At 46.5% G+C, this 26,230-nt stretch overlaps 1 protein-coding gene across 6 annotated transcripts in view; it reads left to right on the forward strand.

Moving 5' to 3' along the window:
• The window catches only part of DOCK3 (dedicator of cytokinesis 3), a 547,636-nt gene that overhangs the window by 497,926 nt on the left and 23,480 nt on the right, over nucleotides 1–26,230 (forward strand). For 5 of the 6 annotated variants that reach the window (XM_049861907.1, XM_049861911.1, XM_049861908.1 and 2 more), the window contains 8 exons: nucleotides 5,168–5,253; nucleotides 7,663–7,689; nucleotides 7,825–7,920; nucleotides 12,774–12,834; nucleotides 13,357–13,450; nucleotides 16,561–16,709; nucleotides 21,101–21,187; nucleotides 22,574–22,678. In XM_049861907.1, coding sequence (XP_049717864.1) covers nucleotides 5,168–5,253; nucleotides 7,663–7,689; nucleotides 7,825–7,920; nucleotides 12,774–12,834; nucleotides 13,357–13,450; nucleotides 16,561–16,709; nucleotides 21,101–21,187; nucleotides 22,574–22,678 — 705 coding nt within the window. The remainder of the gene's footprint in view (nucleotides 1–5,167; nucleotides 5,254–7,662; nucleotides 7,690–7,824; nucleotides 7,921–12,773; nucleotides 12,835–13,356; nucleotides 13,451–16,560; nucleotides 16,710–21,100; nucleotides 21,188–22,573; nucleotides 22,679–26,230) is intronic. The other variant, XM_049861909.1, reaches the window with a different exon arrangement.

Consider the following 26,230-nt stretch of genomic DNA (forward strand, 5'->3'; position numbering starts at 1 on the left):
CAAAAACTAACTCCAAGTGGATCAAAGACCAAAACATAAGGACTAAAACGATAAAGATCATGGAAGAAAAAATAGGGACAATGTTAGGAGCCCTAATACAAGGCATAAACAGAATACAAAACATTACCAAAAATGACGAAGAGAAACCAGATAACTGGGAGCTCCTAAAAATCCAACACCTATGCTCATCTAAAGACTTTACCAAAAGAGTAAAAAGTCCACCTACAGATTGGGAAAGAATTTTCAGCTATGACATCTCCGACCAGCACCTGATCTCTAAAATCTACATGATTCTGTTAAAATTCAACCACAAAAAGACAACCCAATCAAAAAGTGGGCAAAGGATATGAACATGCACTTCACTAAAGAAGATATTCAGGCAGGTACAAAAAAAAAAATTGCTTTTTTTTTTTTAACAGATACATGAGAAAATGCTCTCGATCATTAGCCATTAGAGAAATGCAAATTAAAACTACGATGAGATTCCATCTCACTCCAACAAAAAAAAAAAAGGCTGGCATTAATCCAAAAAACACAAAAGAATAAATGTTGGAGAGGCTGCGGAGATTGGAACTCTTATATGCTGCTGGTGGGAATGTAAAATGGTACAACCACTTTGGAAATCTATCTGGCGTTTTCTTAAAAAGTTAGAAATAGAACTACCATACAACCCAGAAATCCCACTCCTCGGAATATACCCTAGAGGAATAAGAGCCTTTACACGAACAGATATATGCACACCCATGTTTATTGCAGCTCTGTTTACAATAGCAAAAAGCTGGAAGCAACCAAGGTGTCCATCAGCAGATGAATGGTTAAATAAGTTATAGTATATTCACACAATGGAATACTACGCATCGATAAAGAACAGTGACGAATCTGTGAATCATTTCATAACATGGAGGAACCTGGAAGGCATTATGCTGAGTGAAATTAATGAGAGGCAAAAGGACAAATATTGTATAAGACCACTATTATAAGATCTTGAGAAATAGTATAAACTGAGAAGAACACATACTTTTGTGGTTACGAGGGGGGAAGGGAGAGAAGGTGGGAGAGGGTTATTTACTGATAAGTTAGTAGGTAAGAACTACTTCAGGTGAGGGGAAGGACAATACTCAATACATGGAAGGTCAGCTCAACTGGACTGGACCAAAAGCAAAGAAGTTTCCGGGATACACTGAATGTTTCGAAGGTCAGCGGAGCAAGGGCGGGGGTTTGGGGACTATGGCTTAAGGGAACTTCTAAGTCAACTGGCAAAATAATTCTATTTTGAAAACATTCTACATCCCACTTTGAAATGTGGCATCTGGGGTCTTAAATGCTAACAAGCGGCCATCTAAGATGCATCAATTGGTCTCAACCCACCTGGATCAAAGGAGAATGAAGAACACCAAGGTCACACGATAACTATGAGCCCAAGAGACAGAAAGGGCCACATGAAGCAGAGACTTACATCATCCTGAGACCAGAAGAACTAGATGGTGCCCGTCCACAACCGATGACTGCCCTGACAGGGAGCACAACAGAGAAGCCCTGAGGGAGCAGGAGAACAGTGGGATGCAGACCCAAATTCTCATAAAAAAAAAAACAGACTTAATGGTCTGACTGAGACTAGAGGAATCCCGGCGGTCATGGTCCCCAAACCTTCTGTTGGCCCAGGACAGGAACCATTCCTGAAGGACAACTCATCAGACATGGAAGGGAATGGACAATGGGTTGGAGAGAGATGCTGACGAAGAGTGAGCTACTTGTGTCAGGTGGACACTTGAGACTGCGTTGGCATCTCCTGTCTGGAGGGGAGATAGGAGGGTAGAGAAGGTTAGAAACTGGCAAAATCGTCACGAAAGGAGAGACTGGAAGGAGGGAGCGGGCTGACTCATTGGGGGGAGTAAGTGGGAGTATGGAGTAAGGTGTATATAAGCTTATATGTGACAGACTGACTTGATTTGTAAGCTTTCACTTAAAGCACAATAAAAATTATTTAAAAAAAAAAAAAAAGCAAAGATGTCACTTTGAGGACTAAGGTGTGCCTAACCCAAGCCACGGTATTTTCAGTCACCTCATATGCATGCAAAGACTGGACAATGAATAAGGAAGACGGAAGAAGAAATGACACCTTTGAATTACAGTGTTGGTGAAGAATTTTGAATCTACCATGGACTGCCAGAAGAACAAACAAATCTGTCTTGGAAAAGGTATAGCCAGAATGTTCCTTAGAAGTGAGGATGGCAAGACTTTGTCTCAGGTACTTTGGACGTGTTATCAGGAAGGACCAGTCCCTGGAGAGGAATATTGTGCTTGATAAAGTAGAAGATCAGCGAAAAAGAAGAAGACCCTCAACAAGGTGGATAGACACAGTGGTTGCAACAATGTGCTCAAACATAACAACAATTGTGAGGATAGTGCAGGACTAGGCAGTGTTTCGTTCTGTTGTTCATGGGGTCGCTGTGAGTCAGAACTGACTTGACAGCACCTAACAGCAATCCTCAGGGTCCTTTTTTTTTTCTTTTAAATTTCTCAGTTTCTCCTAATAACCTATTCTTTTTTCAGTACTGTAAGAGGGATGAAGTGATGTCCCCATATTCTCCCATCACTAGCTCCTTTGCCTAGTACAGTGGATCTTACATTAAGAAGGCATCAGAATCACTTGGTTCTTACATTTGAGAAGGCATCAGAATCACTTGAAGGGCTTGTTAAAACACAGATGACAGCCGTTCCCCAACCCAGTTTCTGATTTTGTAGGCCAGGGGGCTGAGAATTTACATTTTTATAAGATGTCTAGTGAGTCTGATGCTACTGGCCCAGGAACCCACATTGAGAACATTTCGGTCTCCAGTAGACTGCTCCACCCCTGTCTGCACTGTTGTATTCTGTGCTCCAAGTTCTCTCTCCACCTGCGTTCTGTCTTGGGTACCACAAATTACCTGCACCTACATATGTGAAGCGAAATCCCTTGTTATAATCAGGTCCTTCTTCCTTTGGAGGTTTGTGGCCAGCTGTTTGACCCAGCATGGTGGAATGAGCTCTAAACTGGGAGTGAGGCACCTTATTTTCTAGACTTTTAGGCTCAGCTCCATCTGACTTCACACAACTCCGCAAAAGTCCTCGCTGATGCATCTTCTCAATACAGAGAGCACAATTGCATCCATCTCTAAGGACCCTTGGCCTCAGACTTTGTATTTCCTCTGAAGTATATGTATTTAAGCAGCTGACTTACCAGGTCAGACAGTAAATGGTGTGTTAATGGTCCCCACCAGGGATAGATTATCCAGTAAGCAAGGTAAGCACCATAATAGGCAAGGTAAGCACCATAATAGGCAAGGTAAGCACGGTGCTTACCTTGTTTACCAGATCATCTGTAGTGAACAGTTTCACATTTTTTTACCACACCAAGATGCTGCTCATGTGGCTAGCATTTGTCTCTCTCCCAGTTCCACAGCACCTTCCTACAGAAACAAAGCCTCTTCAATTTTGCAATCCCTGACAGGAACAATGACCCAGTAAGCAAGGTAGGCTCAGGCTTACTCGTGCTTACTTACTGATCTATAGTGCACAATTTCACCTATTTTTCCCCACATCAAAGATGTAGTAGCATGGATTGAATTATGTCCCCCAAAAAATGTTTTTATCAATTTGATTAGGCCACGATTCCCAGTATTCTGTGGTTGTCCTCCATTTTGTGATTGTAATTGTATATTAAAGAGGATTAGGGTGGGATTGTAACACCATCCTTACTTAGGTCACCTCCCCGAGCCAAGGTAAAGGGAGTTTCCCTGGGGTGTGGCCTGCACCACCTTTTATCTCTCAAGAGATAAAAGGAAAGGGAAACAAACAGAGAGTTGGGGGCCTCATACCACCAAGAAAGCAGCACCAGGAGCAGAGCACATCCTTTGGGCCCGGGTCCCTATGCCTGAGAAGCTTCTTGCCCCGGGGATGATTGAAGACAAGGACCTTCCTCCAGAGCTAACAGAGAGGGAAAGCCTTCGCGTGGAGCCAGCACCCTGAAATTGGACTTGTAACCTACTAGACTGTGAGAAAATAAATTTCTCTTTGTTAAAGCCATCCACTTGTGGTATTTCTGTTATGGGAGCACTAGATGACTAACACATGTGGTGAAACCCATGTGAAATTGTACACTACAGATTAGTAAATAAGCACAAGTAAGCCCATGCTTACCTTGCCTATTGGATAATCCACCTCTGGTCCCCACCCTGGCCATGTAGCAGACCACTATAAAAAGGGTCATATTTACTCATCTGTTCTCATTTTTTCCTGATGGGACTTCAGAGACCCTTACTGCCTTCAGTGAATTTCCTAATTCAGTTATCCTTTGTATTATTTCTTTGCCTTAGGATTCTTTGGCCCTATGTGGTGTGAGAAAATGCTTCTATCATAGCTGTTATTAAATGCAGCCATGCTGTGTTTTTTATTATATTATCTGTATAAATAATTCACAATACCACATTTTAAAGGCTAAAGAAAGGTTAAAAAGATTTTATCTCACATAACTTACAACTAATTTCTCACCTCAAAGTAAATCCAATGAGGCCTGTTAGAAAAGTGGCTGAGCACTGCTGAATGCCGTTACAGGTCCGTGGAGTAGGAACAAATGTGTTATTGAGAATTCAATAACAAGCAACGGGACAGGGCAGGATCGGCGGAGTCTGTGCTCTTGAAGGAGACACTTGTATCTCGTTCCACCCAGACTAATGCCAGCCATTAGAGTAAGAACCAGTCCCCCAGCAAGCTTCCTGTGTGACTGGTTGTCAAGAGGGCAGAGTTCTAACCAAATGCATATTATACATACAAAACTTTTGAATCAATAATTTTAAAAAAGAAACACACTTGACAAAGTCCTCTTTCGGATCTAAAATACTTTCCTCTCCAGGGAATCCTTACCTTTTGCCTTAGATTGGGAGAAGGAGATCTGATACTTGTAGGCCCTACCTCTGATTTTCGGTTGTGGTTTCTTGGTGCTATAGGTAAGATCTTTCTTCCCTGAAATTTATCTGGAGCCAGGACAAAACTAGGAAGCACACCAAGATGCAGGAAATCCCCTGCCCTCTGGAGCAGCTCCCCACCATCCTCACCCGTCGCAGGGGCGGGATTTCCGATGCTTCCTCTGAGGGTGGCTGGGGTTTACCAAGTCTCTTCTTCCCTCTAGGTGGAGGCCGAGCTGATTGACAAGCTGGACAGCATGGTTTCGGAAGGGAAAGGCGACGAGAGCTACAGGGAGCTCTTTGGCCTGCTGTAAGCTGCTCTAGGCCCTGGGGCCCCATGCAAGGGCTGGAGAGTGGGGGAAGAGGGCCAGTGAAGGGTGGGGTGATACCTGCACTGGGCAGGTATCAGAAGAGACCTGGGTTGTTCCTGGGAGTAGCAGTATTCACCTTGTGTTGACAAGAAAATGGTGCCTTACATCAAGGCTTTCAGGGATCTCCATAGAAAGCTGAAGAGGTTGAAAGAGGTAATAACTCTGAGCTCCTAGACTTGCTGACAGGAAGAGGATCGTCATGTGTCTTCATAGCATGCACTACCTCCAGTTGGGATGGATGGAGACTCAACCAGTTTAGGGTTCAATGCTGGCATTTCTTGGGGAAAAAAATGTAAATCTTCTTCTGAAAGTGAGCCTCCTATTTGCCCTGCTGTGTAAGACAGCACAGTCAGCTTGAAAAACACTGCCATGGGCTCTGAAACAAGTCAAGCCCCCTCTCCAGGCCTCAGCTTCCCTGTTGGTAAAATGGGGTTGTTGTACTGAATGACACCAAGGATTCTCCCAGGGCCACATTTCCAAGGCCCCTATCTGGTTTATGGGGGCCAGGAAACCTCAAAAGACTTGTCACAGGGCAAAGTTAAGAGAGGGACTCAGTGTAGCCATGGTTCTAGGTAGATACTGATGTTAGTATGTTATTTTCCTAAAAAATGAAATTTTGAGACATTTATGGCACTAGAGTCCCCTCCCATCTCACTCACCATTTCTAGCTTTGAGATTTTCTTTGTTTTAATGCCATTTTGAAGACAAACCTATAATGTATTTTCTAGTAATGATGCTTTACATTTGCTTAGAACTTTACAAAGTACAAAATGTTTTAACATGTCTTATTTTATTTGATCCTCACAAACACCTGTGAGCAGGGAAAAGCAAAGGTTATCCTCATTCCCATTTTAGAGGTGATGAAACTGAGCTCACAGAAGTGTTGGCATGCCTTCAGTCAGGCAACCGGTAAGAGGCAGCTCTAGGAGGCTTCAAGAGAGAGAACTTTCAGCCATTCTATCCCCACTTTGTCCCTCGATGAGTCACACAATAAAATGTGAATTTATTTGAAATTTAAATACTTGTAATAATTTGTGAAAAATAAATCCAGCCTTTAATATTTCTGTTTTAGCTGAGGTTGTTTCTAACCGTGGAAATAAGGCAGAGAAATCTCTTCCTTAGCCAGTAACAAATGACATTGCTACAATAGAAAAAGTACAAAAATAGCCTGGAATTCCTAATTACCTGACCAAATAGTGTTTCATAAACTCTTCAAAGATCAGTCTGAGAACTGAGAGCTGTTGGTAACATGAAGCCATTTCGTGTTTTGAGGTAGATGTTTGTAGGTATACTGGGGAAGAAAAGAGAGGCTCATGGGCTAATTAGTATAGAAAAGACTCAGACAAAACTGAGCAAGCCTCTTTATGATAGGACTTCTCAAAGGCTTTTATGTGTGAATGGATATGAAAAGTTTCCAAAAGGAGGGTGTAATGAGCACCATTTCCCATGCTTGTTTGTTTACAGAACACCTCTCCCTGTCCTCCATGACACCAGAGCTCTGCAGAACACACTTGAGTTTCTTTGCAGTGAGTTTATTCACACAGTTCAGAGGCCACAGTTGCAGGTCATGTAGGAAGCGCTCACTTTCCCAGAAGCCCTGGCCCAGACAGGATGCTCTGTGCAGGGCAACAGTTGTCATCATAGCAGCAGCATTAACAGCAGCTACGCTATGGTGTGAGTCCCTGGTGCTTCTGGGCTTGCCACTCTAGGTGGCTGTCATGGACCTAGGGAGAAGCTCAAGGAAGAGTATGAAAAGGAATCAGGAACAGAGTTGCGTGGAATGAGACCTGGGCCCATGACTGGAGCAAACAGAAAGAGTTATCACCCCCAACAAAAGACCTGTAGGAAGGCAGAGGAGCTCAGAAACCAGGCTCTTTGAAGAAACTGAAGGCTGCCCAGAGGTGCCAGGAGCATAGGCCTGGCAAGTGAGAAAAAGCCCTGGACATTTAGCCCTTGGCACTGGCACATTTTGAGTGGGAGCATCCTTTGACAATAGGTATGGCCAGGTGCAGCTCCTGGATTCTCACTGCCACTTGTGGTGGGCCCCCCAGGTCAGTGGGGGTTTCTTCCTTAGTTTGTCTGAAGAGGTTGGTTTGTGTGTTTGTTGAGGATGGCTCTGAACAGTGGTAGAGACAGTCAGCCAGTTGCCAAAGCCAGGCCTACCCCTCAGTGGGCTCTTACTCAGCATTCTTTCAGAACAGTGTATGCCTAAGAGAGCTGGGACATTGAAATCCCTCCTCCAGCACAATGGCATCCTTAGGAGCTTGCACAGGACAGTGGGAGACATTTCTATTTGTTGCTGTCAGTTCAGTAATTTCCTTGTCTTTGCTTTCTGCTGCATGGAGTAGAACCCAGCTGTTTGGGCCCTACCCCAGGTAAGACTGCAGTGTGGTGATTCTACTATCTCCAGACCCATCACAGCCCCCATGGGCTCTGGGACTGGGACTTCACTCACATGCCCAGGGAAGACTCATGAATTGTGTTTGCTTCCCTCAACCCTTCACCAATAGCCTGCTGGAGAAGGTTGAACAGGAAACATGGCGTGAGACCGGCATTTCCTTTGTGACCTCAGTCACCCGCCTCATGGAACGCCTTCTTGACTACAGGTATCTCTTCAGGCATCTACCCAGCCTCCTCTCTGTTAAGGATACTCTCCCAAGCAAGGGCATGCTCTGGCCTTAAAACTGAGACCGTACACCCTTCAGGGAAAGGACTGTTCCCGGAAGTGAGTATTGAGTCATTAGGAATCTGCTGATGGCCGAGGAGAGAGAATGAGAGAGCCTTCTGCCAGAGGTGGACTGGGGCTGCCTGGGATTCCCTACCTCAAGATGCAGACACACACCCAGTAAGCGTCTAGAAATATGCAGCCATCTGGCTTTCCATCCAGACGGGGCAAGGCTCAGAGGAATAGGCACAGCAAGGAGGAAAAGAAAAGCTGTCTCTAGAGCAAGACAAGGGACAGGTGCAGGTCCTTAGTGCAGACTTTCCTCAGCCATGTGACGTATGGGCAGGGACATGTCACCTTGTAAAGAATGTGACCTCCAGGAGAACTTTCAGTTGACTTTTCCAGGGACTGAGGATCCCACTTTTCCATGCCTCCATTCTTTGTCTAAAGTCTGTTTATTTCCCTGGGCCTGGCCATGAGTGATTAGAGGAAGCAGCTGGTATGGGCATAGATCTTTATGCTGTGGTCAGTCTGAGAGTTAACGTGGAATTAGAGGGTTGTTCTTTTTTTTTTTTTTTTTCTTCATGTAAGCCTGCCTTCCCAGTCATATTGTAGATTTTGAGTAGCCCAAACATGACAATGAAGCTGCCACTGAAACCTTAGTTGCCCTCTCAGTAGGGTCCAGGTGGTAGCCAAGGGTGCCCTTTGGGAGCCTGGAAGAAGGTGATAAGGAATAAAGAAGAAGGATAAAGACATAAAACCCAGCCCCAAGCAATAGTTGTCTCCTCTTTGCCACAAGAAGTGCAAACCCCAAGGGAAAGCCTCCTCAGCCTGTGCATCAGGAGATGAGGGTGTTTAGGCCACCTACAGTTGCTACTATGCCAAGACTTTTGCTATATAGAAGACTCTGGGGTCCAGTGTACCAGCCCAGACATAGAAATGGAGTTTCTGAGAAATGTGCTCACATCTTGAGCATCCCTCCTTCCTGTAGCACAGTTGTGCTTGTGCAAACTTCAGCCCATCTTTCCCAGACCTTACAAAGTCACAGATGGCCCTCTGGGGCCCCTTTTAGAGCAGGAAACTCCTTTGCTCATATCATGTCTCCAGCCTCCCCTGCACCTGCCATTAGACAGAGCAGGGAGGTAGGCAAAGACCTGCACCTCATCCTTACTGCAACATTTACTAAAGAAAGGTTGCCTTCATTTTCTGTGGCCTACCAGAAAGAGCAGAATTTAATTTCTTAGGTTCCAAGACCTGGTTCTGCTTGCCTGTTTGATTCCTCTACTGGGATGTTACACAACCAACTCAAACTCATGGCCAAAATTAATTTCCTTCTCCATTTCTTGTCTCAGTGATGGTACCTACAAAACAAATTCCAAACTCCTCACATGGCATCAAAGACCCTTCATAAACTGGCCTTTACCTTCCTTTTTAAGCCATATCTCCTGCCAGCCCTTGAAGGCCACACCCTGCACCCCACGCTCACAGCATAGCTCCTTGTTAACATGAGAGGAAACAAATGATGGCTCCCATCTATTGAGACTCTACTATGTATCATGTGCTTTATATACAATATCTCTAATTCCATAAACAGCCCTACACAGTTGTGCTTGTTTTTACCAATGAGGAAACACAAATAGAAAGTGCCATTGCCAAGACTGAACCCAGGTCTTTCTGACTCAAGAGCCATGCCCAGTCTTCTTAGGCACACTGTTACCACTCATATTTTTCCCTTCAGGCATCTCTACATGCTGTGTGTCCATCCAAGACTGGCTTTCCAGTCTACCACCATCAGCAAGGCTTTCCCCATTGTGAGCTTATCTGGGTCTCTGGGCACTCCTATTTCAGAGCATATGTCTTCTTGGATGATGATCATTTGTTACCTCTCTGTCTCTCTGACAGAAGAAAATCACCTCCCTTAGGGCAGGGAACTTGTCCTTATCTCTCTGTCCCTTGCATGGGGCCTAGCCCCTGGTGGGCATCAGTAAATATTGATTGATTGGATGAACTTACTAGGGAGACCATACAGAAACCAAGTAAGTCTCTTCCTCTACCCCAATGCAGTTTAGTTCAAGAATTTAACCACTGGTCTCACCCCTTCGGGAACAAGGAAGAATGAAGAAAACTAAAGATACAAGGGAAAGATTAGTCCAAAGGACTAATGGACCACGTCTACCACAGCCTCCACCAGACCGAGTCCAGAACAACGAGACGGTGCCAAGCTACCACCACTGACTGCTCTGACAGGGATCACAATAGAGGGTCTTGGACAGAGCTGGAGAAAAATGCAGAACAAAATTCTAACTCAAAAAGAAAGACCAGACCTGCTGGCTCGACAGAGGCTAGAGAAACCCTGAGAGTATAGCCCCCGGACACCCTTTCAGCTCAGTAATGAGACCACTCCTGAGGTTCACCCTTCAGCCAAGATTGGACAGGCCCATGGAACAAAGCAAGACTGAAGGGGCATACCAGCCTTGGGGCAGGGACTGGAAGGCAGGACGGAACAGGAAAGCTAGTAATGGGGAACCCAGGGTTGAGAGGGGAGAGTGTTGACATGTCGTGGGGGTTGTTAGTCAATGTCATAGAACAGTGTGTGTACAGACTGTTTGATGAGAAGCTACTTTGTTCTGTAAACCTTCATCTAAAGTACAATTTAAAAAGTTAAAATTATAAGCAACAAAAAATAAGAAAATACTTTTTGAAAGATAAAATATATATATACATCTCAACTGAAAATAATTAATAGGCTATACTCCAGAATGACCAAAATGACCCAAAGCTACAGTATGAGACTGAATTTTAGACTGACACCGAGGACCTGGCAATGTTAAATTTCCTGTTAATTCCAGACAGGTATACGATGCTTATTGGTAGCAACTGTATTTCCGAGATTAGGAAGTAGAGCCCTTAGAAGGGCTTTCTTAATATCCTGGAACAGACAGGGACATTGCTACGGGTGCCAAGGCCTCAAGGCTCTAAGTGGGACCTCCACCTGGAAGAGGCGAGGTTGTAGAGCCTTCCTTTCCCAGGCCCCCCAGTTGTACTGAGGGCTGTCAGGCCACTAGTCTGGGCCACATCCAACTCAGTATACACACGTAGGTAGGATGCTTCAGATGCCTCTTTAAGAAGAGTATTCCCTACATGGTTATAGCAGCATGCTTGTCCATTTTCCCACTTTAGCCTTTTTGAATATATGCAGAATAAAACTTCCTTTTAGCTTTAAAAAAAAAGAGTCTTCCCTGCCAATGTTCCAAAGAAGGAGCAAAAAGGAGAACAATGACCGTGCCCAGTGAGAGGCTGTAAGGAGCATCTTCTCTGTTGAGTAACCACTCAAAACTGATGTAAAAATTTCGCAGAGAAGTGAGTTGGCTGTTAGCAGCTCATGGGAGAGGTGTTTGTGGAGTCTGCCGTTAGCAGTGCGTGGGAGAGGCATTTGTGGAACAAAGGTGTGTAGGAATGCCCCTGAAAAAAAAGTGTCAAAGCCAGTGCTTTTCTGCTTAATTGATTGGGTTGTGAAGTTCTGGTTATGGTCAAACAGAAGGTGATGCCTGGTGAACATTTTAGATGCTTTCTAGAAAATACAAACCACTGCATGCCAACATGGGTAGATAAGACCTCGCTGCCCTCCCTGGAGTCGCTTATTGGAGGGACAGAGGCCTCCTACTACCCTGTGAGTTGCTTAGAACTAATTGGCCATGTGGCCCCTAGGTTTACTCTTTAAAAAATCACAGCAATTTCCTGACTCTCCTAATACTAAAAGACAGGTTCTGCAGAGGCATGTTCAGGACGTCTGTCTGCAAAGGGCTCAAATTCCTTGTGGGGTAAATGTGCTGGTGTGGTAAACCCCAGAAAGGAGGGCTTTGGTTCCAAACCCACAGAGCTGCCAACTCTGACAGTAGACCATCATAGGAAGGACACCTGGCTTTGCAGAGTGCCGTGAGAGTGGTGTGGGTTTTCAGTATCCCACTTCTAGTAAGTCACCTCAGAGTCCCCCTCTGTGTGCTGGGGTGCAGCTGGGAAGGTGGGGGGAGCTGGGTTTGTCAAATGACCATCCAGAGGCTAGGAGACTTGGCCTAGGGCTCCTGACTCCCAGCTCTGCCACTCTTCACTGGGCCCTTTGACTGTCTGTAAAGCAAAGCCAGAGACATTCTCTCCACTCTGACCCTCGCAGGGTGAAAACTCCCTACTGTAGCTTTTTTCCTGAGCTGCTAACAGACTGTTTCACAAGGAACTGTATCTTCTCCAGAGCAATGTGGGGTGCCATGAAAGGAGAGACAGAAGGCAGTTGGGATTCTGGCTAGTTGTGTGTATAGGAGGCTTCTTGCTCAGTTCACACGTGGTTCTCATTCTCCTTCATCTCCTTGTGTCAGGCTTCTGCTCCCTCCCAGAGGAGTTTGGCTCTGACCAGCCCCCTTCTCTTCCTTGGGAAGGATCAGTTCTCGGTGTTGCCATTGTCCTGTGTCTCACAGGCCATTTCTGACCCCTCCCATGCTCAGACCCTTCTCGACATGAATGCAGCTCAGCCCTTGCTAAAGCTGCCCCAGAATCAGAAGGAAGCTCCAGACTCACTGCGACTGGTGAGAGGAGGCTCCAGAGGAGAAATGCCAAGTAGGGTGTGAGCATGTGGGCCATTCTGTGGGGTTTTGTGATCACAGGATCTTGAAGCTAGTTCCCGTTGGTGGGCATCCTTGCCTAGGGTGCAGTTATTCTAGCACCCTAGTGATACTGCAGCTCTGTTGTCCCAGGGGTACCTCTTCACATCATGGGATCCTCATTCTGTGCTCTCCCTTCCAGGGACTGCATGAAAGGAGAGGAAACAGAGAATAAGAAGATCGGCTGCACAGTTAACCTGATGGTGAGAGGACATGGGCTCTTCCATCTACCCAGTGGACTGGTTTCTGTCCTGCACTGTGATTGGCTTGGCCTTTCATCAGTACATGCCTGCAACTGCCTAAGGGTTTGAGCCAGGACATCAGCTCTGTTACAGATACCTTGGAGGCCTGCACCTCATCAGATACATTTCCCCTTGGGAAAGGAATAAAATGAGCTTCTCTTTGAGCAGAGCTCTAGCCTGGCCTCTTGGCAAGGTCCCACTGACCTTGATGTCTTTTAGTTCCCATCTGCCCTGATCCCTGGTATACCTGGTGCCCTTCGTCTTTCCCACCACTCAGAGCTCCCACGGATCTGCCAGTGATTCCAACCCAGCACGTATTTCTTTTGACTGGTCATTTCTCTTTCTGGCACTGTCTTCTCTTTCTGGCCTCCATCTCCTGCCAGGCACACCCAGGGATTTGGCCAGTTGCCCAGAGCTCAAGTAAGTGACCTCTAAAGGTGGCAGCCTGTCTCATATTTATATTTTTCCTTCTCTCCCTTGCAGAACTTTTACAAATCTGAGATTAACAAAGAAGAGATGTATATCCGCTATATCCATAAGCTTTGTGACATGCACTTGCAGGCTGAAAACTACACAGGTGAGTGGAGGGGGGGCACCCCTGCCCCTGAGGGCAGACTGGAGGGGTATGTACAGCAGGCAGAGAAAGGCTCTGAGTGATGCCTGCAACATCCCATTAGAGTGCTGGAGCCCCTGCTGCCCCCGTCACCTCGTTCCTTTTCCTCAACTCCTTTGTGGCATGTGGACAGAAAGCAGGCAAAACTTTCACTTGTCCTCTGCTGCCTGAGGCTATTCTACTCTCCTTCCCTCCCATCCACCCCTCTGAGGTTCAGGACATCCTGAGCTCACAGTCACTTCTCAGGAACAGAGCCTTTCCTAGGACCTTTAAAGCCTGAACTAAGTGATACTGTAATACAGGATTATCCCTGACTCTAGAGCTTCCGGAACTCCCTGGCAGACTTACCTTGCCGCCTAGGCTATTCCCTGGCAACTGCACAGCAGCCTCAGACTGAGCTCCCAATGGAGAGTGTTCATTGGGGGTTTTGACAGGAGATGGGTACCGTTTAATTGTAGTTACTATGTCATCTATTACTAAGGCCTTTCTCTAACTAGAACAAATTTAAAAGCATTCCAAAGTGCTTGTCATGCTCTGTTTACTGAGAGCCACTCTGATTCAGGGGTGTGTGTACATGCATGTGTGTCCTGCCTGATCACCTTGTACTGTAGTGCATCAAAAATACCTACCTTCTCAAGAATACTCTTTGATGGTTATGAGGAGGGGAGGGAGGGAGGGAGAGGAGTTTTCACTAATTAGATAGTAGATAAGACCTACTTTAGGTGAAGGAAAGACAACAGACAATACAGACAAGGTCAGCACAACTGGATTTAAGCAAAAACAAAGAAGTTTCCTGAATAAACTGAACACTTCGAAGGCCAGTGTGGCAGGGGCAGGGGTTTGGGGACCATGGTTTCAGGGGACATTTAAGTCAATTGGCATAATAAAATCTATTAAGAAAACATTCTGCATCCCACTTTGGAGAATGGTGTCTGGGATCTTAAACACTAGCAAGCAGCCATCTAAGATGCATCAATTAGTCTCAACCCACCTGGAGCAAAGGAGGGTGAAAAACACCAAAGACACAAGGTAATTATGAGCCCAAGAGACAGAAAGGGCCACATAAAGCAGAGACTACATCAGCCTGAGACCAGAAGAACTAAATAGGGCCCGGCTACAACCAATGACTGCCATGACAGGGAACACAACAAAGAACCCCTGAGGGATCAGGGGAGCAGTGAGATGCAGACCCCAAATTCTCATAAAAAGACCAGACTTAATGGTCTAACTGAGACTAGAATGACCCTGGAGGTCATGGTCCCCAGACCTTCTGTTAGCCCAAGACAGGAACCATTCCTAAAGCTAACTCTTCAGACAGAGATTGGACTGGACTATGGGATAGACGATGATACTGATAAAGAATGACCTTCTTGGCTCAAGTAGACACATGAGACTATGTTGGCATCTCCTGTCTGGAGGGGAGATGAAAGGGTAGAGAGGGTCAGAAGCTGGCTGAATGGACATGAAAAGAGAGAGTGGAGGGAAAGATTGTGCTGTCTTATTAGGGGGAGAACAATTAGGAAGTATATAGCAAGGTGTTTATAAATTTTTATGTAAGAGCCCGACTTGATTTGTAAACTTTCACTTAAAAGCACAATAAAAATTAAAAAAAAAAAAAAACCTACCTTCTCCCTGTGGTGACCAGCCACTGTTTTTTAGCCCTTGATTTGTGATATAATTTGTGATAGACCAGGAATCAGGCTATCTTTGTCCTCAAACATTACTCCAATTAGATGGGCTTATAGAAACAAAGAATCTCCTTCCTTATCTCCAGATCTTAGAGAGTCTTTGGCACAGATACCACTCTTTCTGATAGCACAGCTTGGCAAGAATTAAATCTAACATGACTGGACTGAGTCTGCAATTCCCTACTTCTACCCATAATCTCAGCAACCCTCTGAGAGAGCAGAAAAGAGCGAGACTTTGATAAATTCCATATATCAGTAAAGGCATTTGCTAAACTCCTGGAAGAATGGGCTATGACTGAGAGGCTGGGTCAGAGATTTGGACAGAGAGCAGGTGCTGAACCTCGTCTCTGGTGGCCCTGGGAATGACATCTGAAAAGAATACAGGTAGGGGAAAAAAGATTTCACGTGATGCCCTACGTTCCCAAGGGAGGCCCTGACGGCCACAGGAGCTTGTCCGCAGAGAGAAAGGGCTTCCTGGATCTGGTGAGGAGGCGTGTGCCTCACTGGGCAGGAGGATCCAGTGGTGAGGGCACAGGCAGAGAGGCCAGAACGGGGAGCCTGGAAAGTGGCCACAAGCAAGTAGGCCTGGCTAAAACTGGAAGTGGGTCACGAAATAATTAGAAATTAGACTCTTCATAGTCACAGAGAGCAGGTTTGAGTAGGATCTTGAAGGCCAGGCAGAAGCTAGAACTAATTAATTTGCCAGTAGGAGATGCCTACTAAAAATGAGCAAGTAGAACAGGAAAGAACAGACTGTGTAATGAGGACCCTGGGCAGCTGCTGTAATTCGTGTGACTCATCTCTTGGAATTTAGAGAGCCACTGCATTTAGCTGTTGTTTTTTTTGTGTAACCCGCTCTAATTGTTCCACACATAGAGTAAGGCATTGCCAGGCTTCCACTCTGGGTCCAACATCAACTTAGTTTCCTTCAGGCCCATCAGGCAGTTGCCACGATTCATACCGCTCTAGTGCCTCTTAGTATTGATAGAGATGAGGAAAACGGAACCCTAGAGCTGTCTCTCATGGGAGAGTGTTTCCGAAGGCAAGGCAACCTGTGCACCCTTGTAGAAGTGATCGTGTAGATGCCCTGGTAGCTGGGCTGTTATTTATCTGGAGCCCATAACAGTTAACCAGACCACAGGGGTGGGGGGAGGTGTCTACCTGGATCTTTGGCTCCTTTGTGCTGTGGACAAGGGTTATTGCTGGCTGGGCAGCCCCACCGTCTCTCTGTGCGTCTCCCCTCACTCAACTTTGGTATCCAGTGTCCTTGATCTGGGCTGCACACACCTTTCCCTGGCATACTGCTCAGCCCGGTCTTCTGGCACTAGGCTGTTCCTGGGCCCCTGAGGGGGAGCCCTTGGGCCTCCACACTGCCTGTCCCCACAGAGGCTGCATTCACCCTGCTCCTCTACTGTGAGCTGCTACAGTGGGAGGACCGGCCGCTACGAGAATTCCTCCACTACCCATCTCAGACAGAGTGGCAGCGGAAAGAGGGACTGTGCCGGAAGATCATCCACTACTTCAACAAAGGCAAGGTGGGTGTCATTAGGCGTGTCCCTCAGCTTTTGCCATGACACATGGCATCTTGACACTATAGGGATGACAGCAGCTGTAGAGAGGGCGTGGGGGGCAGTGAGTGGGTAGGTACCACATGTATGAGCATCGGTTTCGGAGGCAGAATGATTTTCTCTGGAGAGAAAAGAAGCAGCAGCATAATTCTGTGGCTTGGAAGCTGGTTCTAGATCAGGGGTGAGAGAAGCAGCCCCACATACCAGCTTTGCCCATCTATAAATGCTAATACTCTTACAGAAGGGGCTTCTGGGGCCCTGTTTGTATTTATTAGAATTAAAGAATTAAAGATGATGTGCTTTCTAAGCTGCCATAGAAGATGCGAGCTGTTAAAATTAGTGAATTTTAGCCGTAGGCACAAGGAGGCTTCTACTGCCTCTCACTGGTATGTGCTCTTGTCCCGGGTTTCCCTTCCTCTCCAAACAGCCTGGGCTTCTGTCATTGGAATTACTCTCCATCAGCAGCCCCTCTGTGGGACTGGCAGGTATTGTCAGCATTGGTGCAGGCTTCCTTGGAGCTCCCCAGCGGCTTCATTCTCATCTCTGGGAGTGCTCCTCTGGGGGCCTCTGACCATCTAGAACTGGGTGTGGCCCATGCACTGGAAAGGCTGGGGCTTGTATAACTTGGTGACACCATTCTCTCATCATCCAGCTTTTGAACAGATTTGAAAAAGCTGAAGTAGGGTCATTCAGGGAACTGTAATAACTGAGCCCTGGACTCAAATGGATGGAAACTGGTTTTACAAAGTGAGTTTTTTCATCTTAAAAAAGGAAGATTTAATCATTAATGACTTGTGCCCATAAATCAGAAAACCATCTTCAGTTTTACATAACACAGGAGGCTTCTGTGTTTGTCAAAAACACCCACGTGGAAAACTTAACATTCACTCATGCAGGGAATGCCACTGGTAACCAAGAACCTTCCCAAACTGCTGGAGCTCTCTTGTAACTTAGGCCAGAAGAGAGGCCCAATGCTTAGCTCTCAGCAGCCACACATGATGTATCCCCAACACAGCCCAAATCCTCCTCCCCTTACTGGACCAGGGCCTAATCTAGGGCCTTCTGCCAGCATACTTGTAAGCCAGTCTTCCTGGCACATAGCCCATCCCAGAGCTGCCACTCACACACATGCCCAGCAAGCCATCCCAGCTCAGAGGGAAGGACATAAGCCTAATGTGAGGGTGCATGAGTGATTGTAATGTACTCATTTTCCTCTTTTCTTTCCATGGGCACAAATACAGAATGATTGAGCCTGCCAATGGGACCTGTGAGTGTTAATGGCCCTCTCCTCATCCCACACTATGGTAGTGCTTACAAAAGCAGATTTAAACTTTGATAGTTTCCATTTTATAGACTAGGAAGTGAAACACAGAGCCTCCTTAAGTGTTGTAGTGGGCAGGAAGGGGAGAAGGACTGGGAAGCCCCATAGGCCACCTTTTTGGAATCTTCCCACTCCTTCTAGCAACCCTGCCTTTGCTGTAATTGCTGGGGGGAGCGTGTTCTGTGCTGAGTACAGACCACTCACTGAGCCACTTCATATGAGCTCATCCTCACAGGGGCATTTATCAGATGTACTCTTTTTTTACTCTCTTGGGCTCATACAGAAGGTTCAAATCTGTTCCCATGCCTCAGCACCCAGTGGAACCAGTGGGTAAGACTAACCAGTTCTTGAAAGGATTCAGGGTTTTCTAATGGCTCCAGGAAGGCAAAATCTGGTTGCTGAAGAAAAGTGCTCCTGTAGGGCAGGAATACTTGATGTCAAGAGAAAAGCTACTTTGGCAGCAGGAGGAAGGCAGAAAGGAGAAGATTTAGGGGAAGGACAGGTAAAGGTGTTCTAGCTCTCAACACTGCTAGAACAACCTGCTCCAGAAGCCAGACTCCTGGCTTTTCCTTCACACACTCCCCAAAATCTGTATTGTCTGCCTTAAACAGATTGATGACTCAGTCAACTTTGGTTCCATGTTCATTACCGGGATACACAAAAGGATTGGTTGGAAGTTCAACTAGGCCATTTTCTTCTCTCTCCAGTGGTTAATCTAGGAACCTGCTCTGAGGTGGGCTGGGCTTCGGTCGACAGAGGGTCAACTATCCCGGGCCAGACAAGGAGGAAGAGAAACTCCAGAAAAACGGGGGGTGGCCCAGTAAGAGTTGAGAGAAGGAGGGAGAGGAGCACGGATGGAAGGTGGTCTTTCTTCGCATGGCAGACTAGAGGGAAGGTGGAACAGAGGCCTGTGTTCACCCGGAATACAGACCCTAAGTGCTAGACCAGCCTTCTCTGTGGGGGTGGGCTTGGGCTCCCTGCCTGAGTTTTCTGTGGCCCACATTCCTTTGAAGGAATGCCAAGTCTGTTGCTTCCAATATGCTGTAAACATGCAGAGGTACAAAGACTGCAAACTAGAGTCCCAAATCTTTGCCTTCCGATTAGAGTGATCCCTAAGTCAATGCAACTTTTGTACCATCCCTATGGGGGAGGGAGGGTAGAGAGCGTGTGACAAAGATGTCAAAGCCTTCATCTGCCAGAGCTGATAGGAGTTGTGGGATTTCAGACACTGGTAAGGAGTGTGAGAGCTGGCTCTGCCTCCTGCTTGAAAGAAGGAGAAGCTACAGATGGGGATGCATTGTATCTGCAGCACATTCTTCACCTGTGTGCAGAGGCAGCTCTCAAAGCCCCAGTCCCACCAGTGTTCCAGCACAACCCCTCAAGGCAGGCAGAGTGTCTTAAAACTCTTGGTCCTGGCTCACTCTAAAGATAATTTGGGAAGGCCCTGCAAGTTAGGGCAGTGATGCCAGCAAGACATAAGCATTGATCCCAATGGGAGAGAAGACACGTTTATACTGGGAGTTGCTGTTGGCAGGCGGAGTGCTTTTCGCTGCACATGGGGCCCTCATAACCTAAATGAACAGTCCCCCATGGGGCAGCTCTTGGCAGGCTGGCCGGAAGTTGCACAGAGCTCAGCTGCTTAGCCAGCCCCCGCAGACTGCCTGCCAGGCAGACCCTGTTATGGGTTCTTAAGCTGAAACCTGCCCAAGCAGCACTAGGAGCAGGAGAGGGGACTGATGTGTGCTTCCTTGAAAGGTGACAATGCGGGGAGGCAAGATCCTTTCCAGCTGACTGAGGCAGGGGCATTGTGTTGGGCCAGGGAATCAGGGTCTACATATTTAAAATTTTCCTTGGTTTGTTTCAATCTTTTTAATTGGTCCTGCAGTTTCAATCCATATGGCACTAATTTCTTCAGAGGATGGAAATAATATGCTCTTTTTGAGAAAAAACAGTCACAAATGAAACAATGTTGTCCTTTTCCCTGATGCTATCTCAAACAGTATTTTTAAAATTATAGTCCTTTTAAAGATTCACGTGGAAAAATTTATGGGGGAAATTATATCTGAGATTTGCTTCAAAAACTGTGAGGCCAGCCAGTGGGTAGGGTATGAATGATACAAGCAGGATTGGCCATGAATTGGTCATTGTTGAGGCTGGGTGATGGGTCATTCTTCTGTTCTCTCTATTTTTCTATATGATTGAGATTCCCTATAATAATAGTAATAATTATTATTTAAAAGCTGGAGGGACAATATCAAGTAAACTGATGATTCCAAATCTAACCAAGAGAAAAGGCACTAAGTTAAGAGAAGAAGGAAATGGGCCATACTGTCCCTTAATGAAGGCTACTGCAACTCTCCCCAGAAAGCCCTAGGCTGGGCCTGTTGCCATAACAGACACCACACCACAGAAGCAGCCTGGGATCTAACTAGGCAAAGATCTTCTGAAGCCTAGTTTAAGGTTTGAATCTTTCCAAAAAGGACATTTGCCAGGCCTGCTACCAAGTCCTTGAGTAGTCACTTCCTGCTTGGTCTCCAGACCTGTTTTTGAAATCAGGTGGTCTTAGCTTAGAGGTCAGCATCTCCTTTATTAACTCATTAAATTAATAAAGATTTAAATAAATCTTTATTGAGTACTTGTTACATGCCTGGTACTGCTCTAGGCTTTGAGGATAAAGTAAATAAAATGAACAGGGTTCCTACCCTCATGTAGTTGATTATCTCCTTGAGACTGAGACAACAAAAAAAATTTTTTTTTTTAGATAAGACAAGTTCAGAGCAGTGGGGCAGAGAGGTGGTCAGGGAGGGCTCTTAGAGGTGGAGACTTTTGAACAGAGCCCTAAAAGATGTGCCTTCAGTTAGATGACCATAGTTCTGGATGTCATACTCCACAAATTGATTTTGAGCATTTGTTCTTTGTGATGTGAGTTGGAGCTAGCAGGAGGCCTTTTATTATGTCCTCTCCTGTGTTTGATGTGGGCTTGTGCCATTCTGAGGATGCCTGAGGTGCTGAAGCCTTGTTCCTGTTTATGACACAGAGCTGGGAGTTTGGGATTCCACTGTGCAGGGAGCTGGCATGTCAGTACGAGAGCCTCTACGATTATCAGAGCCTCAGCTGGATCCGGGTGAGCCTTGCCCCTTCCCCCACCCCAGCCCTGCTGCAAGGTGCCAGGCCTTCCTGGCATCAGTTTCTGAATGAGCATTCACGATAGGCCCAGCCTTTGGTTTAGTGCTGTGGGTTGTACAGCAGAAGCAGAGACTAAGGTTCCTGCCCTCAAGGCACTTATGGTCTGGCTAAGGAACCAAAACACACGCCTGCCAAAGAGTTATATAATCTAGACTCCAAGAGTTGCTGGTGCCCAGGGAAGGGAGAGCCAGCATAGGCAGGATAGGATGGGAGGGAGGTGTGTTCAAGAAAGAGGTGACATCATGAAGCTCAACATCATGTCTTCATTTTTTCTTACATGGCTTTGTTCAGGGACACTTCACTAAAAAAACTATTAGAGCTTTCCCTGCTTTGGCTTGTGGTTACTTTAAAGCACCTTTTCCTTGCTTCATTGAAGCAAAATATTCAAAAGATAAGCCAAATGTCCCCTAGACTTTGAAGGTCTCCACCAAATTTATTTCTGGTTGCTGGTGCGATATTCAAAATCATAACAGCTGCTGAATTCATTGGCCGAGAGCTCAGCAGCCTCAGCTGACCCTCCCCCTGCACCCTCGTCTATGTGGCTAACTGTCCTCTGTTCCCTGATCAGTGATTTGAATTTGTACCTAGATGACAGGTATGGACCTCTAGAAGTAGCTTCTTGACCAGTCTTTGGAGACTGCTGCTTCCTGGCAGGCTGGCTTGATTGAATGCAGTAGAAACTTCCCAAAGTTTCAGAGAGTTTTTCTGAACCAGAAGCTAAGTCAGTCAAGACTGAAAAACTTACCTACCCTGATAACGCCAGGCATCATGGATATTAGTTTATTCTCAAAGCTAAAAACTGGGACCAGTACCAGTGATGCTGGCAAAGGAGCCCTCCTCACTCAGGCCGTTAGTATCTTTAGTCATATGTTGATGAGCAAGAGCAGATGCAGTTGGACTGATGCACACTGGAGCTGAGAATTGCCGTTAGCCAGCTACAAACAATACTAGCCAGGAGTCAACCCATGTAGTGAGTGTCAGTCAAACCCAGGAATCCCTGGGCAGAAAAAGTCCATGTAAACATGTGGCCCCAGGAACAGGGGTTGGTCCACCCACTGGGAAGGATAGTCAAGCAGCTGGACTCAGTTACAGCAGGCAGTTTTTCCCAATCCCACTGTCAGATGGTGATGGAGAAGGCGGGCTTCCTCTTCCATGATGCGGCTTCCTGAACAAAGGCTGATCATGGCTAGGAGCTCACTTCCTTCTTATCTAGTTACCATGATCCCTTTCCAGAAGACAGTGACCGCTTGGGAGTAGGAGAACTTGCTTTGGATGCCAACAATAGTCAAGCCAACCTAAAGGCAACTGCCTTTCTCATTCACAGAAAATGGAAGCCAGCTACTATGACAACATCATGGAGCAGCAGCGCCTGGAGCCTGAGTTCTTTCGTGTCGGCTTCTATGGCAGGAAATTTCCCTTCTTCCTTCGGGTGAGTCCATTCAGACAGCCATGAAAACTTACATCATATTTTACACAAAATTTATTTATATCCTGTGTTTGTTCATGTTCTCCCCCTCCCTCCCTGCTTCCTTCTTTCTCTCTCTGCCTTTTTGCTTATTCTACTGAATATTTCTTTTCAAAGGACTAATCAGTCAACAGATGACTTTATTTGACTGAACAGGCTGCCAACCTTAGACTTTTTTTTAATGTTGTATTATTCTGTAGCTACTAGGGATGGCGGGGGGAGAGGGCTTCTTACCAAATCAACTGAGTTCCTGCAGGAAGTGATCAGAGTCTGAGAATGCCCCACAGGTATGTTTAGAAACCTTCTAGTTTCTGCCACCAGTGCCTAGAATCCTCCATCATGGCTATTCTCAGCCAGACTGGGTGCCAGCACAGCCCTGACCTGAACAGTAGGCTGGCTGTTGGGGTTTGTCATCTAAGACAGTGGTTCTCCTCCTGGTCATACTGCACACTGCACCACCAGGGTGGAGAGCTGCTGGCTTAAGAGAAAACAGAGGCCAGTCCACTTGGCCCCTGGATCTCTGCAGGGGCTGCCAAGCAGGAAAAGCCTCTAAGAAGTCAGTTCTCTGACTCAGGATGGCAACAGCCAATTCTCTACACCATTTATTTCCTGGAAGGCTTGGCTGAGATGTAAGCAGAGTGGAAGGAATGGCTGAGCATGATGAACTGACATCAGCCAAACTGTAGTGATTTTCTTCTTCATTCAGCACATTTTAGAGGCTCTGGGAGGAGTTAGGCTGGGCCTGTAGGCTGGAGCCCAGAGGGCATTGTTCTCAGATGACCTAAATGCCACTGTGTGTGAAGGGTCCCTAGGGCTACAGTTGAGACCTATGAGGAGTTCTGATTGTTCCCAGTTGCAGTTTCTTATTAAAGCTATGAGCAGCGTTAACATGTCTAAGGGAGCTGCTGGGAACATTCATAGGGACCCCTATGATATGCTGGGATCCCATCTTTTTGGAGAAATTGCTTTATCCAATGAGCAATACAAGCTTCTTATCACATTGAGGGTCAACTGGGTTTAATGACTCCTTCAGTAAAGCTGGTCTGCTAGCAACAGAGTCCAGGCTAACCACATTTCAAATGTAAGGCAGGTCATCGTGCCCTTCTCCTAGCAGTAATCATCCTTGGCTAAAAGGAAAAATGATTTGTGTGAGAACTAGTGCTGCTGACAGGGACAGCAAGCACACTCTGCCTAATTGTGACCCCAGTTAGGTCTAGTTGTACTCCAGAGGGGTGTTGTTAGTACCAGAATGGAAAGTAGTAGAGGAACTTTGTCAGGAGAACTGGGCCTACTTCATTCTGTAGTAGCCAACCAGCCCAGGCATTTCAGAAGTGACATGTTGACCAGCCTCATCAGCAGAGATCATAAAACAGCAACAGAGGTAAAGGGCAGCAGAAGAGGAGTAAGGAATTGTATGAGAATTAGAAATCAGAAGCATCTCTAGAAAGTCGTTCGTCAGACTAATGATTCTGCCCTGTAACTTGCTCCTTTCTCATTTTATCTTTATTGTCATTTTACTCTCCTTGTCTCGTCCAACAGTTTGTACACCATAAGCTAGATTTTTACTCAACAACATCATTATTTTGGATATTACAAAGCCAGGTCTCTGTTTCTGTCCCCTCCAAGCAGGAGCACTCCTTCCTGGTCCAGCCCAGTCCTTACTCCTCATGCTCACATCAAGGTACATCAGTGTCTCAGAGCTCTCAGAGCTTTCGGACAAGTAGAACCTGATAGGCATTGCTCACAGGTAACAGTCTGAATGTTCAAACGTGGTTTTAAGGGGCTTCGGGAATGGAAGAGGAATAACAAGGGTACTAGGAATTGTCCCTCCTCATCTCCATACAAGGAGCAGCCTCTGGCAGCTGTGACTTGTGCATACAGATCCCCCTGTCTGACCACATGTTACCTTCCGTTCGTTGCCTTTCTGGATTCATCTGTGGGAAATGGAATAAGTCCCAGTCAGGGGCAGTTGTTTGCCTTATAGATGGCAAGGTCAAAGTACAAAGCAGTGGCAGCCAGATCTGTCTCTTGTGGTGTGCTGGGACCCTCGTCCAGGTGAAGGTGAGCCCAACAGCCAGCTTCAAGGTCAGTGCTGTGTGCCTACCTTCTGCTGGGCCTTCCCCAGAAGGCTAGGCTACTCCCTCACCATCCCTGAGTATGCAGGCCATCTATTACTTTAGCTCTGTCAGCTTGGTTTCTCTGGACCATCTGCCTGCCTCCCCTCACAAATGCGATTATCTACTAATCTGCCTGGAGAGAAAAACATACGGCCCTCCCTTCTTAGGGGCATTTCTATTTCTCTTCATTTGATCCATGAACAGACACTAGTGAGGGCTGTGTATATATGAGTGAACACAAAAAGCATGTTCTTCACAATTACCTTCTTGGCCAGTGCTGCTTATCAAGCAGAGACCTGAGAAATGTCTGTCCTTTGACTCAAGTGCTCTGTTACACTGGAGAGCCTGGTCCTGTCAACCTTGACTTCCCTCTGGTCTTGCCCTTCCATTCTGACCCATCCCAACTGTGGCACAGCTTAGCCAAGTTCTCCCATAGGAAGAGGGCGGAAATCCTATTCCTGAGAAGGTTGGAGTCCTCTGAGGCCTGGCTGTGATCAGCCCTGTCCTGGAAAACATACAGCTGGCCCTGTGGAGCCTCTCTATCCCCCTTCTGAAGACATGTTAGAAGGGGCTGCCAATGCTGACACTACTATGTCACAGTGACTGGTGAGGCAGCTGGGCAGACAGACAGATGTCACCAGCAGGCTTCAGAGGGATTTCCTCTAGCCACGCACTCAGGTCCATCTGTGAGGCAGGCAGAGCAGCAAGATTGGGGATACCTTGTCATGACTTCATTCCACAAAGAGAAAAACTGAGACCTAATCCACACCAAATGTGAAGTAAAGCAAGGCTTTAATGTTTAGTTAGAATGATGTCAGCATGTTCTGTTGACACATTTGCCAAGGAATTTGTTGCCAAGGGGACTTATTAATGCACTAACCAATTACCTAATGCCTGCTTGGTTCTGGGCAATATTTAGGCTGTTTTTCCCAGCTGACAAAAGTGATTCTTCAAAAACACGCACCTGAGCACTCCCCTGCGTAAAATTATTCCACAGGACTCATGGAAATCACTCTTTGGCGCACAATATCTCTGTGGTTAGCCTCACAGTCCTCTTTAGCCATCCTTCTACCAGTTCTCCACACGCACCTTCTCCCCAACTGCACCTTTTCCTGTCCTGGCATTGCCGCCCTGGTTGTTACTGCACCCACCTGAATTGCCCTTGCCCACTCTTCTCTACCAAGCTAACCCAGGTTGTCCTTTCAGGACTCTTTTCAAGCATGGCTTTTCCCAAAATCCCACCCCCACCTTACATCCCTTCCTAGACGACGTGCCTCGACCACCTCTGAGCTTCCCTGCAGCCTGCACCCCACCCCGTGGCTGCCACACAGTGCAGTTCCCCTTCTCCAGCATCATTTCCCGCGGGGCAGCCACTGAGGACTGTGCCCCATGCCTGCCA

This window comes from Elephas maximus, chromosome 20 (assembly GCF_024166365.1).
Source record: "Elephas maximus indicus isolate mEleMax1 chromosome 20, mEleMax1 primary haplotype, whole genome shotgun sequence".
Taxonomy (NCBI): Eukaryota; Metazoa; Chordata; class Mammalia; order Proboscidea; family Elephantidae; genus Elephas; species Elephas maximus.